At 38.4% G+C, this 14,702-nt stretch overlaps 1 protein-coding gene across 1 annotated transcript; it reads right to left on the bottom strand.

The window, feature by feature from the left end:
• Positions 1–369: 369 nt before the first annotated feature.
• hsd11b1la (hydroxysteroid (11-beta) dehydrogenase 1-like a) lies at positions 370–4,848 on the bottom strand. Its single transcript, XM_056604735.1, has 6 exons — positions 4,636–4,848; positions 2,959–3,089; positions 2,427–2,630; positions 1,807–1,900; positions 1,185–1,350; positions 370–915 (listed from the first exon to the last, which is right to left on the bottom strand). The coding sequence occupies exons 1-6, from the start codon at positions 4,718–4,720 to the stop codon at positions 732–734; spliced, it is 864 nt and encodes a 287-aa protein (XP_056460710.1). The 5' UTR covers positions 4,721–4,848; the 3' UTR covers positions 370–731.
• Between the last annotated feature and the right edge of the window lie 9,854 nt (positions 4,849–14,702).

Below are 14,702 nucleotides of genomic sequence, written 5' to 3'. Positions count from 1 at the left end.
TTTAAGGACGGGATTAAACTAATCCTGAGTTGAATTGATTTGAGGTTTTACAACAAGGGGCTAAAGGCTACAAAGAGGTTCTAGGCCCGACATAATGGATTGAGCGACGGCATCTCATTACTTTGAGACGACTGCCCCCACGTGGACATAATTAGTACTGTTCTCTGTTCCTTTGTCGTTTTCTTGTGTTATTTTTGGGGTGCGCTACGGTTATGATCAAATAAGTACTATTGCTATTTCCTTCGGTTACTTATTCATTTCCCATTTCTATGTAACACATTTCTGTCCACAGTCAATTTATAACATGTAAGAAGACCACCACAATGGAAAACTGATACATTTTATAACTGATACAGTATGATGAGGAAGAAGACGCTATAATAAAGAACAGAAAAAAACGAATTCCAAGTAGTGGATATTTGTATTCGGCACAGGTTCTTAGAATACATGACAATGCACATAATAAAATACATTAAAACAGTTAAAACGGTTGAAACAGTTCACTGACCCCCACTCCACAGATAGGCCTACTGGGTTGGATCGTGTGTGTAGGCCTATATATCCAGGCCTATGTATGTAGGCCTATATGTCTAGGCCTATGTGTGTAGGTCTATATGTGTGGGCATATATGTGTAAACCTATATGTACTGGAAATCAGCTTAGGTCGCTTTGAATGACCTCATCCAACAAAATGTAAACACCACATGATCATTTGTTTAATGAACTTGCATTCAGGGCTCGTATGTGTAACTGTTGCGCATGGTGTAGCGTGTGATGCTGGGAAACCAGTCCTTGGTGACGGCGACATAGTAGGTGAACCATGGGTAGTAATCCTCAGGCTGACGCGTTGCGCCCGCAACGATCATGCTCAAGGCGGCGTCTGCGGCCGGGTATGCTGGCACGTCAGTCTTTCCCCTACAGGATCGACAGAGAGAGGTGTGACGACACGACAGAGGCAATCTAGGTAAAGGCTGACAATGTACACACACATACACCACTTTCCCTTTGGATGTTCTTCGTACTATCAAATTTGAATTTGGACTTAGTTCATGTTTGAATTTAAACTTAAAAACCGGTTGGGAAATATTATTATTCACAGCGGCCCTTTTATTAACATAGAACCCCAATCCTTGATTGAATTGAATCATTCGACTTGGAAGTAAAAGGTAACACTTTTCACCCACTTGACTTTCTCCATGGCTGACTCCGTGTCGATGAGTCCCAGTGTGCATATGGTGAGGGACACGTTGCTGTTCTTCATGGCCAGCTCGTGTTGCAGGGATCCAAAGAAACCGTTCAAGGCAAACTTGGTGGAGGTGTAGGGAGCCACGAACGGACTGGCCATCTTACCTGTAGCGTCAGAGAGGACATTTCTTTCACAGTGCTTCGACTTAGAAAATCAAAAAGGTAAACGGATAATATAGAATGACTATCCTTTTATATCTAGTGTATTAAATGAATAGACCTACAATAGTTCTTGACATGGGCTTGGGATACAAGTTAGAAATTATATGATTATGTTTTCCTCTTTAGTAATATGTTAAGGACTCAATGTTTAACATTCAGACTAGCTGAAAAAAGCAGGGTAATATCTGTATCGATGCTGATCGAAAGTGATTTCAATAATTTTATCAAGAAAATCCCATCCTATAACTGATATTTTCTACGAAAAAGAAATGCTGCCTGTACCTCTTTATTTACAAGAATGGTACGATGCACACTCCCCTTACACTCACACCACCCATCCTGTTGAATGAATGAATGAATGAATGAATGAATGAATGAATGAAAGTCAACGTTTCCAACCTAAAAGAGAAGAGACGATGACGAGCGATCCTTTACTCTTCTCCAGAGCCTCCAGGCCCTTCCAGGCCATCTTGACATAGCTGAAGAAATTCACCTTTGAAAAGGTGAATACACACGCACACACACACACACACACACACACACACACACACACACACACACACACACACACACACACACACACACACACACACACACACACACACACACACACACACACACACACACACACACACACACACACGGGCGCACGCACACAAACAAAAGTTCAGAGTAATCACTTGGTTGATTCCACGAGGGACGGGTGTTGTGGCTCGAGGATTCGATATGCATTGTGATTCGGTCAATATTGCAGTGCAATGTTAAGATCAATTTGTGTGGTTTTATCTTTTGTGTGGTTTGGGTTTAATGGGGGTGGGGTTTTAGAGTTCCATCATTGCGTCTTAAAGGAACGTGGCCGAACCGAAAACACAACATGCTAGATACAGATTGGTTCCAGGCGAATGCACTAAAGCACCCTCTGTTGGAAGGTTGCATTAATTCGGCAACGCTCAAATAAATCCCCCGCCCCACCCTTTTCTAGAATCCACCAGTGAAGACTAACAAGTGGACCCAGTTACCTTCATGATCCACCTGATGTGCTCCACGTCCCCGTCCCACATGCTGAAGGGGCTCGGCCCGATGTGGTTGAGGACCAGGTAATCCAGTCCTCCCAACTGGTCCAAGGCGAAGCTAAGAGCTTTATCCGGGTCAGACTCGCTGGACATATCGGCTGATATGTAGAGTGCCTTCTGAGCCCCCAGACTCAGACACCGCTCGGCCACCTGCCAACCAATCACACGCAGGAAATGGGAAATATGTCGAGTCAATCACCGTCTTTGAACATTTGTCACACGTGTCACATAGAAGGATCCATCCTTCTGGGAGTGTGTGTCTGTGTGTGTGTGTGTGTGTGTGTGTGTGTGTGTGTGTGTGTGTGTGTGTGTGTGTGTGTGTGTGTGTGTGTGTGTGTGTGTGTGTGTGTGTGTGTGTGCGCACGCGTGTGTGTGCGTGTGTGCTTGCGTGTGTGTGTGCGTGTGTGTGTGCGTGAGATCTTCTGTTTGTATGTCGGCATGTGTGTGTGTGTAGATTTAAATCGTGTGCTAAAATGACCTGTTTCAGTACGAGCTCCCTCCTTGCAGTGATCACTATCTGGGCACCAAAGCGGGCATAGTGATACGCCATCTGCTCACCGATACCTGTGCTGGCTCCCGTCACCAGCACCCTGGCCCCCTTTAGAGATTCTGAGACATATCACAATAAGACTTGGTTGATTTAAAGTACTTTTCACATCACGTAAGATATCCTCCAAGGGATATCTGGTTCATCAGAAAATGCATTTACAATGAGGCGTGGTTTACATATCACTGGAAAGGGGTAGAGTTGGTACAATAGTGATACCAGGATCAGAACTTCCTCTGATATGTCCCCTATGCACCTATTCGATACCATCACGTGACTAGCTCATTTATTACACAGGCAAAGAACATCACAAACACGTGCAGAGTTATGCTGCGTTCGTTAACGGTCAGAGTCGGAAAGTCATAATGGGAAACGCATCTGCTCTGACCTACGTGCCATCAAAAGTTGGAAAAACATGTAGAAGATGAAGATAAGAGAACCCTTCAATACGAATAAGTGCTATTGGTAGTTACAATGCTAGATGCTGTGTCTGTATAGATTTGGTATCGGCCAATGCTCAAGTTCAGGAATCGGAATCGGTATCAGGAAGGAAAAAAAAAAGATCAGAACATCTCTAGAAAGGGGTGTCTCTTATGTCCTGTAGTGTGTTTATCATTATCCCTATATATAATTAGCAGTCTAGACCACCCACCCTATATTAACTAAATGCCATAAAAAGTTAACATACCAATTGGATTTACAATAATTTCGAAATAAATTATGTCTTACAAGCCCCAGACTTTGCCTTTTATAAAATATATAAGCCTGTAATTAATTTGTTACACCATAACATATATGAATGACTTAATCAGTAAAAGCCCTGTGGTCTTTCAAACACATCTTTCATTCTCATTGAAAGAAGGCATCTCAGTTACTTGAAGCATTCTTCACACGGTGAATTAATCAACAAAGCTCTCATTGATCTGGCTGTAGACACGAGGATAAACCAAATCGGATCCTAATCAAAGTCGTTAGCATCTCAATCAATAATCTACTCCATGCGGCTACCTCATCGTGTAGTATAGTATTACTGCACTATAACTATACTATGACTTGCAATGCCCTATTGAGTGTCATAACCCAATTTAGTGTGCCACAGTGGAGAGAGAGCAATTGATTACTTTGATCGTCGTTAATTATGTATTCATATGGGCTTACTCCTTCATGCCAGTTGAGAAATACAATTTTCCCCTAAAGAAGGAATGCATTACAACCCTATAGGCCTACCAGAATAGTAATCCTTCAGATTGCTGCACAAAATCTTTCACAATATCTGGTGTGTGAGGGTTATAAAATGGAATTCATTGAAGATTACAAAACAGTTAAAGAGCTGTTTTGTAATCGTTCAAATTCTAGTTCAGACACCCATGAATTCACGTCTTAATGACGGACATGCCTGAGTATTCTCTTTTACTTACAGGCATACCCATTCCACAAAGCTGGTTCAACCTGATTTCACTTTCTTAAGATGGCTAAGTTCAGGATATAATTTGAATGATACTAATCATTTGAATGATGAATCTTTTACTTCTAATCATCCAGGATTCAAATAACTATACATTGTGTGTTAAGTCACTTGTCATTCCCAGATAAACACGTTTTACTTACCTGGATCAAAAGTAGGAGCATTCCATCTATTAGCAATCAGCACAACACTTACACTGGCTAAGAAGAGCTTGGTAAAAGTTCTCATTGTAAATAAAAGTGATCTCTCTTATTTAAGGGTTATATTGTTAGAAAAGATTGAATCGAATTGTTGGGAAGAACTGGGAATCCCAGGCACTGTGTCAGTTGCGTCATGAGCGTTGTGAAAAAGAGGTCAGTGAACTGCGAGTCAAGGTGCGTTCACGCCCACTGTGTTGGCCCCGCCCACCACACAAGCGGGACTTTGGTGAGGTGGGGCCTGTGGTGTGGCAGCAGCTCGTGTTTTTCGTTTTCTTTCGACGTTTAGCGTCACAGTTGGCCCCGATCACTCCCAGACCAGACAAATTTTTCAAGGTTAATTCTTCTCGTCAAATTCCAATAAAATAACTAATCTAATTAAAAAAAATAGCACAAAACTTTTCTGGTCAATTCTTTCCAACGGATCCAGTCCTTCTCTTTTTCTTCATCATTGTGCGTGGGGTAGCGAGACAGCCCGGGGCTCTGAGATGTGTTGCTGTCAGTTAGTTCCAGGACCAGCTGACTGAGGGACTCTCTCTATCAGTGAGGGTTTTGTAAAGGAGGAGAGTGTCTGGATAACTTCGTTTCAATTAAGTTTTGAAATAAAGATGTTTTAAAGTCTTGGTTGGTGAGTGGACCCCAGACTCCACCGCCTTAGAAGTCCATCGGTTCCACTAGGCCTACTTATTCTACATTTTAAATGGGATGTCCAGTTTGACGTTTCCTCTGATGGTGTAGGCCAGGGCTATTCAATTAGTTTTGAATGGGGGCCGGTTGGTGGAAATGATCCAAAATGAGGGGCCAGAAAAAAAATGCCTAAAATTGATGAGCATCACATCAATAGCTCCAGATACTGTCAAACACTACAACAACATAGGAGTGCATATATTTTCGTTATTTTATCAAATAGGGTTCAACAGCTTATCAAAAACAATCCCTATTTGATTAACGCCATAGGCTGCCTGCTATTGTTTAACAATCTTATCAGTTCAGGAAAAGACAATAGGTTAACTCTGCAACAGCTTATCAAACATACATAGTTATAGGTTACCTCAAGAGCTTATCAAAATACATAGTAATAGACTACTCAAAGTGCAAAAGTCTTTTAAAAAACAATCCTTATTTAATAAACATATGCTGACTGTTAGTGTTAACTGGCACACAGTGACCCTCTTGTTCAAATGTGCCATCTAATGAGAGACATGGCATTTGTTTGATTCAGCAAGAGCAGTGAAATCCAATATCATCCCAATGCAGACACAAATGGGCGTTCTTGTGTGGTGGGGGTTCCCGTTTACGCAGACTGGAACGCCCCCTTCTTATTCTTCGTCGCCTTTCTCGCTGAACTGTATTAAAATGTCAAAGTGTACTACTTTGTAAAAAACATAAGGGGTAACACTGTTGTTTTTTTTTAAAAAACGACAGTGTTACCCCTTATGTTTTTTTTCATGACGACCAATAAAAAACAACAGTGTTACCCCTTATGTTTTTTTTCATGACGACCAAAAGTCAAATATAACCATTGTGTCGTTTTTATTTGGTGTCTTGATGGTGCATTGGTTGGTTCGGAGGTTAACACTCTAATGTTATATTTATTGGTCAACATGGAAAAAACATGAGGGGTAACTCTGTCGTTTTTTATCGTCCGTCATGAAATAAACATAAGGGGTAACACTGTCGATAATCATCAAATAAAACATAGGGGGTAACACTGTCGTTTTTCTTTGGTCGTCATGAAATAAAAACATAAGGGGTAACACTGTCGTTTTTTATTGGTCGTCATGAAGAAAAACATAAGGGGTAACACTGTTGTTTTTTATTGGTCATCATGAAAAAAAACATAAGGGGTAACACTGTTGTTATTTATTGGTCTTCATGAAAAAAAACATAAGGGGTAACACTGTTGTTTTTTATTGGTCTTCATGAAGAAAAACATAAGGGGTAACACTGTTGATTTTTATTGGTCGTCATGAAAAAAAACATAAGGGGTAACACTGTTGATTTTTATTGGTCGTCATGAAAAAAAACATAAAGGGTAACAGTGTTGTTTTTTATTGGTCGTAATGAAAAAAAACATAAGGGGTAACAGTGTTGTTTTTTATTGGTCGTCATGAAAAAAAACTTAAGGGGTAACACTGTCTTTTTTTATTGGTCGTCATGAAAAAATACATAAGGGGTAACACTGTTGTTTTTTATTGGTCGTCATGAAAAAAAACATAAGGGGTAACACTGTCGTTTTTTATCGGCCGTCATGAAATAAACATAAGGGGTAACACTGTCGATAATCATCAAATAAAACATAGGGGGTAACACTGTCGTTTTTCTTTGGTCGTCATGAAAAAAAACATAAGGGGGAACACTGTCGTTTTTTATTGGTCGTCATGAAAAAAAACATAAGGGGTAACACAGTTGACTTTTATTGGTTGTCATGAAAAAAAACATAAGGGGTAACACTGTTGTTTTTTATTGGTCGTCATGAAAAATAACATAAGGGGTAACACTGTCGTTTTTTATCGGCCGTCATGAAATAAACATAAGGGGTAACACTGTCGATAATCATCAAATAAAACATAGGGGGTAACACTGTCGTTTTTCTTTGGTCGTCATGAAAAAAAACATAAGGGGGAACACTGTCGTTTTTTATTAGTCGTCATGAAAAAAAACATAAGGGGTAACACTGTTGATTTTTATTGGTCGTCATGAAAAAAAACATAAGGGGTAACACTGTTGTTTTTTATTGGTCGTCATGAAAAATAACATAAGGGGTAACACTGTTGTTTTGTATTGGTCGTCATGAAAGAAAACATGAGGGGTAACACCGTTGTTTTTTATTGGTCGTCGTGAAGAAAAACATAAGGGGTAACACTGTTGTTTTTTATTGGTCGTCGTGAAAAAAAACATAAGGGGTAACACTGTCGTTTTTTATTGGTCAACATGAAAAAAAAAAAAGGGGTAACACTGTTGATTTTTATTGGTCGTCATGAAAAAAAACATAAGGGGTAACACTGTTGTTTTTTATTGGTCGTCATGAAAAAAAACATAAGGGGTAACACAGTTGTTTTTTTAAAAACGACAGTGTTACCCCCTATGTTTTTTTTCATGACGACCAATAAAAAACAACAGTGTTACCCCTTGTGTTTTTTTCATGACGACCTAAAGTCAAGTGTAACCATCGTGTCGTTTTTATTTGGTGTCTTGATGGTGCATTGGTTAGTTCGGAGGTTAACACTCTAAACAGCTCAGGTTCGGATCCCCGCAAAAACATTGACAGGGGTACTTCTGTCGATATTTATTGGTCAACATGGAAAAAACATGAGGGGTAACTCTGTCGTTTTTTATCGTCCATCATGAAATAAACATAAGGGGTAACACTGTCGATAATCATCAAATAAAACATAGGGGGTAACGCCGTAGTTTTTCTTTGGTCGTCATGAAATAAAAACATCAGGGGTAACACTGTCGTTTTTTATTGATCGTCATGAAGAAAAACATAAGGGGTAACACTGTTGTTTTTTATTTGTCATCATGAAAAAAAACATAAGGGGTAACACTGTTGTTTTTTATTGGTCGTCATGAAGAAAAACATAAGGGGTAACACTGTTGTTTTTTATTGGTCGTCGTGAAAAAAAACATAAGGGGTAACACTGTCGTTTTTTATTGGTCAACATGAAAAAAAAAAAAGGGGTAACACTGTTGATTTTTATTGGTCGTCATGAAAAAAAACATAAGGGGTAACACTGTTGTTTTTTATTGGTCGTCATGAAAAAAAACATAAGGGGTAACACTGTTGTTTTTTAATTGGTCGTCATGAAAAAAAACATGAGGGGTAACACCGTTGTTTTTTATTGGTCGTCATGAAAAAAAACATAAGGGGTAACACTGTTGTTTTTTATTCGTCGTCATAAAAAAAAACATAAGGGGTAACACTGTTGTTTTTTATTGGTCGTCATGAAAAAAAACATAAGGGGTAACACTGTTGTTTTTTATTTGTCATCATGAAAAAAAACATAAGGGGTAACACTGTTGCTTTTTATTGGTCTTCATGAAAAAAACATAAGGGGTAACACTGTCGTTTTTCATTCGTCGTCATGAAAAAAAACATAAGGGGTAACACTGTTGATTTTTATTGGTCGTCACGAAAAAAAACATAAGGGGTAACACTGTTGTTTTTTATTGGTCGTCATGAAAAAAAACATAAGGGGTAACACTGTTGTTTTTTATTGGTCGTCATGAAAAAAAACATAAGGGGTAACACTGTCGTTTTTTATTGTTCTTCATGAAAAAAAACATAAGGGGTAACACTGTTGTTTTTTATTGGTTGTCATGAAAAAAAACATAAAGGGTAACACTGTTGTTTTTTATTGGTTGTCATGAAAAAAAACATAGGGGGTAGAGCTGTTGTTTTTTATTGGTCTTCATGAAAAAAAACATAAGGGGTAACACTGTTGTTTTTTATTGGTCGTCATGAAAAAAAACATAAGGGGTAACACTGTTGTTTTTTATTGGTCGTCATGAAAAAAAACATAAGGGGTAACACAGTTGTTTTTTTAAAAACGACAGTGTTACCCCCTATGTTTTTTTTCATGACGACCAATAAAAAACAACAGTGTTACCCCTTGTGTTTTTTTTCATGACGACCAAAAGTCAAGTGTAACCATCGTGTCGTTTTTATTTGGTGTCTTGATGGTGCATTGGTTAGTTCGGAGGTTAACACTCTAAACAGCTCAGGTTCGGATCCCCGCAAAAACGTTGGCAGGGGTACTTCTGTCGATATTTATTGGTCAACATGGAAAAAACATGAGGGGTAACTCTGTCGTTTTTTATCGTCCATCATGAAATAAAAACATCAGGGGTAACACTGTCGTTTTTTATTGATCGTCATGAAGAAAAACATAAGGGGTAACACTGTTGTTTTTTATTTGTCATCATGAAAAAAAACATAAGGGGTAACACTGTTGTTTTTTATTGGTCGTCATGAAGAAAAACATAAGGGGTAACACTGTTGTTTTTTATTGGTCGTCGTGAAAAAAAACATAAGGGGTAACACTGTCGTTTTTTATTGGTCAACATGAAAAAAAAAAAAGGGGTAACACTGTTGATTTTTATTGGTCGTCATGAAAAAAAACATAAGGGGTAACACTGTTGTTTTTTATTGGTCGTCATGAAAAAAAACATAAGGGGTAACACTGTTGTTTTTTAATTGGTCGTCATGAAAAAAAACATGAGGGGTAACACCGTTGTTTTTTATTGGTCGTCATGAAAAAAAACATAAGGGGTAACACTGTTGTTTTTTATTCGTCGTCATAAAAAAAAACATAAGGGGTAACACTGTTGTTTTTTATTGGTCGTCATGAAAAAAAACATAAGGGGTAACACTGTTGTTTTTTATTTGTCATCATGAAAAAAAACATAAGGGGTAACACTGTTGCTTTTTATTGGTCTTCATGAAAAAAACATAAGGGGTAACACTGTCGTTTTTCATTCGTCGTCATGAAAAAAAACATAAGGGGTAACACTGTTGATTTTTATTGGTCGTCACGAAAAAAAACATAAGGGGTAACACTGTTGTTTTTTATTGGTCGTCATGAAAAAAAACATAAGGGGTAACACTGTTGTTTTTTATTGGTCGTCATGAAAAAAAACATAAGGGGTAACACTGTCGTTTTTTATTGTTCTTCATGAAAAAAAACATAAGGGGTAACACTGTTGTTTTTTATTGGTCGTCATGAAAAAAAACATAAAGGGTAACACTGTTGTTTTTTATTGGTTGTCATGAAAAAAAACATAGGGGGTAGAGCTGTTGTTTTTTATTGGTCTTCATGAAAAAAAACATAAGGGGTAACACTGTTGTTTTTTATTGGTCGTCATGAAAAAAAACATAAGGGGTAACACTGTTGTTTTTTATTGGTCGTCATGAAAAAAAACATAAGGGGTAACACAGTTGTTTTTTTAAAAACGACAGTGTTACCCCCTATGTTTTTTTTCATGACGACCAATAAAAAACAACAGTGTTACCCCTTGTGTTTTTTTTCATGACGACCAAAAGTCAAGTGTAACCATCGTGTCGTTTTTATTTGGTGTCTTGATGGTGCATTGGTTAGTTCGGAGGTTAACACTCTAAACAGCTCAGGTTCGGATCCCCGCAAAAACTTTGACAGGGGTACTTCTGTCGATATTTATTGGTCAACATGGAAAAAACATGAGGGGTAACTCTGTCGTTTTTTATCGTCCATCATGAAATAAACATAAGGGGTAACACTGTCGATAATCATCTAATAAAACATAGGGGGTAACACCGTAGTTTTTCTTTGGTCGTCATGAAATAAAAACATCAGGGGTAACACTGTCGTTTTTTATTGATCGTCATGAAGAAAAACATAAGGGGTAACACTGTTGTTTTTTATTTGTCATCATGAAAAAAAACATAAGGGGTAACACTGTTGCTTTTTATTGGTCTTCATGAAAAAAACATAAGGGGTAACACTGTCGTTTTTCATTCGTCGTCATGAAAATAAACATAAGGGGTAACACTGTTGATTTTTATTGGTCGTCACGAAAAAAAACATAAGGGGTAACACTGTTGTTTTTTATTGGTCGTCATGAAAAAAAACATAAGGGGTAACACTGTTGTTTTTTACTGGTCGTCATGAAAAAAAACATAAGGGGTAACACTGTTGTTTTTCATCAGTTATCATGGGAAAATAACATAAGGGGTAACACTGTCGTTTTTATCAAAAGATACGTAAAGGGTAACACTGTCGTTCTTTATTTGTCGTCATGAAAAACCCATACGGGGTAACACTGTCGAAATGTATCGAATAAAACATAGGGGGTAACACTGTCGTTTTTATCAAATGAAACATGAGGGGTAACACTGTTGTTTTTTATTGGTCGTCATGAAAAAAAACATAAGTGGTAACACAGTTGTTTTTTTAAAAACGACAGTGTTACCCCTTATGTTTTTTTTCATGACGACCAATAAAAAACAACAGTGTTACCCCTTATGTTTTTTTTCATGACGACCGAAAGTCAACTGTAACCATCGTGTCGATTTTATATGGTGTCTTGATGGTGCATTGGTTAGTTCGGAGGTTAACACTCTAAACAGCTCAGGTTCGGATCCCCGCAAAAACGTTGACAGGGGTACCTCTGTCGATATTTATTGGTCAACATGGAAAAAACATGAGGGGTAACTCTGTCGTTTTTTATCGTCCGTCATGAAAAAAACATAAGGGGTAACACTGTTGTTTTTTATTGGTCGTCATGAAAAAAAACATAAGGGGTAACACTGTTGTTTTTTATTGGTCGTCATGAAAAAAAACATAAGCGGTAACACTGTTGTTTTTCATCAGTTATCATGGGAAAATAACATAAGGGGTAACACTGTCGTTTTTATCAAAAGATACGTAAAGGGTAACACTGTCGTTCTTTATTTGTCGTCATGAAAAACCCATACGGGGTAACACTGTCGAAATGTATCGAATAAAACATAGGGGGTAACACTGTCGTTTTTATCAAATGAAACATGAGGGGTAACACTGTTGTTTTTTATTGGTCGTCATGAAAAAAAACATAAGGGGTAACACAGTTGTTTTTTTAAAAACGACAGTGTTACCCCTTATGTTTTTTTTCATGACGACCAATAAAAAACAACAGTGTTACCCCTTATGTTTTTTTTCATGACGACCGAAAGTCAACTGTAACCATCGTGTCGATTTTATATGGTGTCTTGATGGTGCATTGGTTAGTTCGAAGGTTAACACTCTAAACAGCTCAGGTTCGGATCCCCGCAAAAACGTTGACTGGGGTACCTCTGTCGATATTTATTGGTCAACATGGAAAAAACATGAGGGGTAACTCTGTCGTTTTTTATCGTCCGTCATGAAATAAACATAAGGGGTAACACTGTCGATAATCATCAAATAAAACATAGGGGGTAACACCGTAGTTTTTCTTTGGTCGTCATGAAATAAAAACATCAGGGGTAACACTGTCGTTTTTTATTGATCGTCATGAAGAAAAACATAAGGGGTAACACTGTTGTTTTTTATTTGTCATCATGAAAAAAAACATAAGGGGTAACACTGTTGCTTTTTATTGGTCTTCATGAAAAAAACATAAGGGGTAACACTGTCGTTTTTCATTCGTCGTCATGAAAATAAACATAAGGGGTAACACTGTTGATTTTTATTGGTCGTCACGAAAAAAAACATAAGGGGTAACACTGTTGTTTTTTATTGGTCGTCATGAAAAAAAACATAAGGGGTAACACTGTTGTTTTTTACTGGTCGTCATGAAAAAAAACATAAGAGGTAACACTGTTGTTTTTCATCAGTTATCATGGGAAAATAACATAAGGGGTAACACTGTCGTTTTTATCAAAAGATACGTAAAGGGTAACACTGTCGTTCTTTATTTGTCGTCATGAAAAACCCATACGGGGTAACACTGTCGAAATGTATCGAATAAAACATAGGGGGTAACACTGTCGTTTTTATCAAATGAAACATGAGGGGTAACACTGTTGTTTTTTATTGGTCGTCATGAAAAAAAACATAAGGGGTAACACTGTTGTCTTTGTCAAAAAAAACATAAGGGGTAACACTGTTGTTTTTTATTGGTCGTCATGAAAAAAAACATAAGGGGTAATACTGTTGTTTTTTATTGGTCGTCATGAAAAAAAACATAAGGGGTAACACAGTTGTTTTTTTAAAAACGACAGTGTTACCCCTTATGTTTTTTTTCATGCAAAAAGTCGGTTTTCAATGCATTTATCAATCCTGTCATTGCCTCAGTGGTTTGTAGACCTGCAGTGCACAATGCTGGGAAAGGGAGCATTTTTTCGGAACATTGATCAGCAGAGAAAAGTGCCAGCCTTTTTCGAAAAGCCTGGAGTCTCTCAAAAAGTTGTACGACTGTTTTATCTCTGCCCTGCAGCTCCGTATTGAGTATAAAAAAAAAACGGCTGCGTGAAACTCGGTATTTTCCATTAGACACAGAAAAGGGTCCGCTTTTTCTGCTTTGAATTACGGAGAAACGCCAGGATCTCTTCCTTAAGTTCACAAAATCGTTTCAACGCATTCCCTTTGCTAAGCCATCTAATGTCATTGTGGATGAGCAAATCAGTGTATTGTGCTGACATGTCTGACAACAGCTGGCGGAAAAGGCGGTGTTGTAAGCTGGAGGTAGAACGAATGAAGTTAATAATTGGCAAGACAGAGTCCATGGTCTCTTTTAACTCACCACTTAGTTTTGCACACAGGAGGCTTTGGTAGATAAGACAATGCAGCGATCTCAGCTGTGGCGCCACATCTGCCAACCTAGCGGACAGTCCCCATGTCCTGCCCGACATCGTCGGCGCACCGTCCGTAACCAGCATATTGATACGATACAACTCCAACTGGTTCTCTCTGAAGAATGAAATTACTTTTTCAAAATGTATCTCACCGGTCGTGTGTCCATCCGGTGGAATTATTCCAAGTAGATCCTCACGAAAGCACTCGCCATCAAAAGAATCAAACATAGAGGCACAGCTGTGCTACATCGCTGCTGTCGGTTGATTCATCAACAGCTAGCGACATCACCTCCGCTTTTTTGAGTTTGTCCAAAAGAGTCTGAAAAACGTCCTACGCAAGGGTCTCTACTCTCCTTGATGTTGTCGTGTCAGAGATGGGAATTTTCTTGATTGAATCAATCACGCTGTTTCGGGTTTTCTCATCTGTAACCACCTCCTCGATTTATGCAAGCATACACTCTTTGACGGTCTCAGCATCTGTAAACTGCCTTTGCTTTTTGCCTAATATCCAGGCGAATCGTAGTGATGCTGATGTAGCTCTCTCTTGATCTGAACAAGCCCGAAACAGGGTTTGGCGTCTCTGTTCATAGCATGAAGTAAGCCCCAAAATCTTCTGGCGGCGAGCATCAGAGCCCAGTGGGAAAGTGGCGTCGAAGTTAGCATGATTTGTCTTAAAATGCCTTCTCAGGTTATAGGCTATTCTTTACTCACCGATATA

Source organism: Gadus chalcogrammus, chromosome 12, assembly GCF_026213295.1.
Source record: "Gadus chalcogrammus isolate NIFS_2021 chromosome 12, NIFS_Gcha_1.0, whole genome shotgun sequence".
NCBI lineage: Eukaryota > Metazoa > Chordata > Actinopteri > Gadiformes > Gadidae > Gadus > Gadus chalcogrammus.
Note: the sequence above shows the minus strand (reverse complement) of the source record. Positions and strands in the feature narration are given on the sequence as shown.

Excerpts from the sequence above, each read along its gene's own strand:
- hsd11b1la (XM_056604735.1), bottom strand. The coding sequence starts at position 4,720 with ATGAGAACTTTTACCAAGCTCTTCTTAGCCAGTGTAAGTGTTGTGCTG. Across the intron at positions 3,090-4,635 it reads TGCTCCTACTTTTGATCCAG|AATCTCTAAAGGGGGCCAGG; the intron begins GTAAGTAAAACG and ends GATATGTCTCAG. Across the intron at positions 1,901-2,426 it reads ACATCAGGTGGATCATGAAG|GTGAATTTCTTCAGCTATGT; the intron begins GTAACTGGGTCC and ends ACCTTTTCAAAG.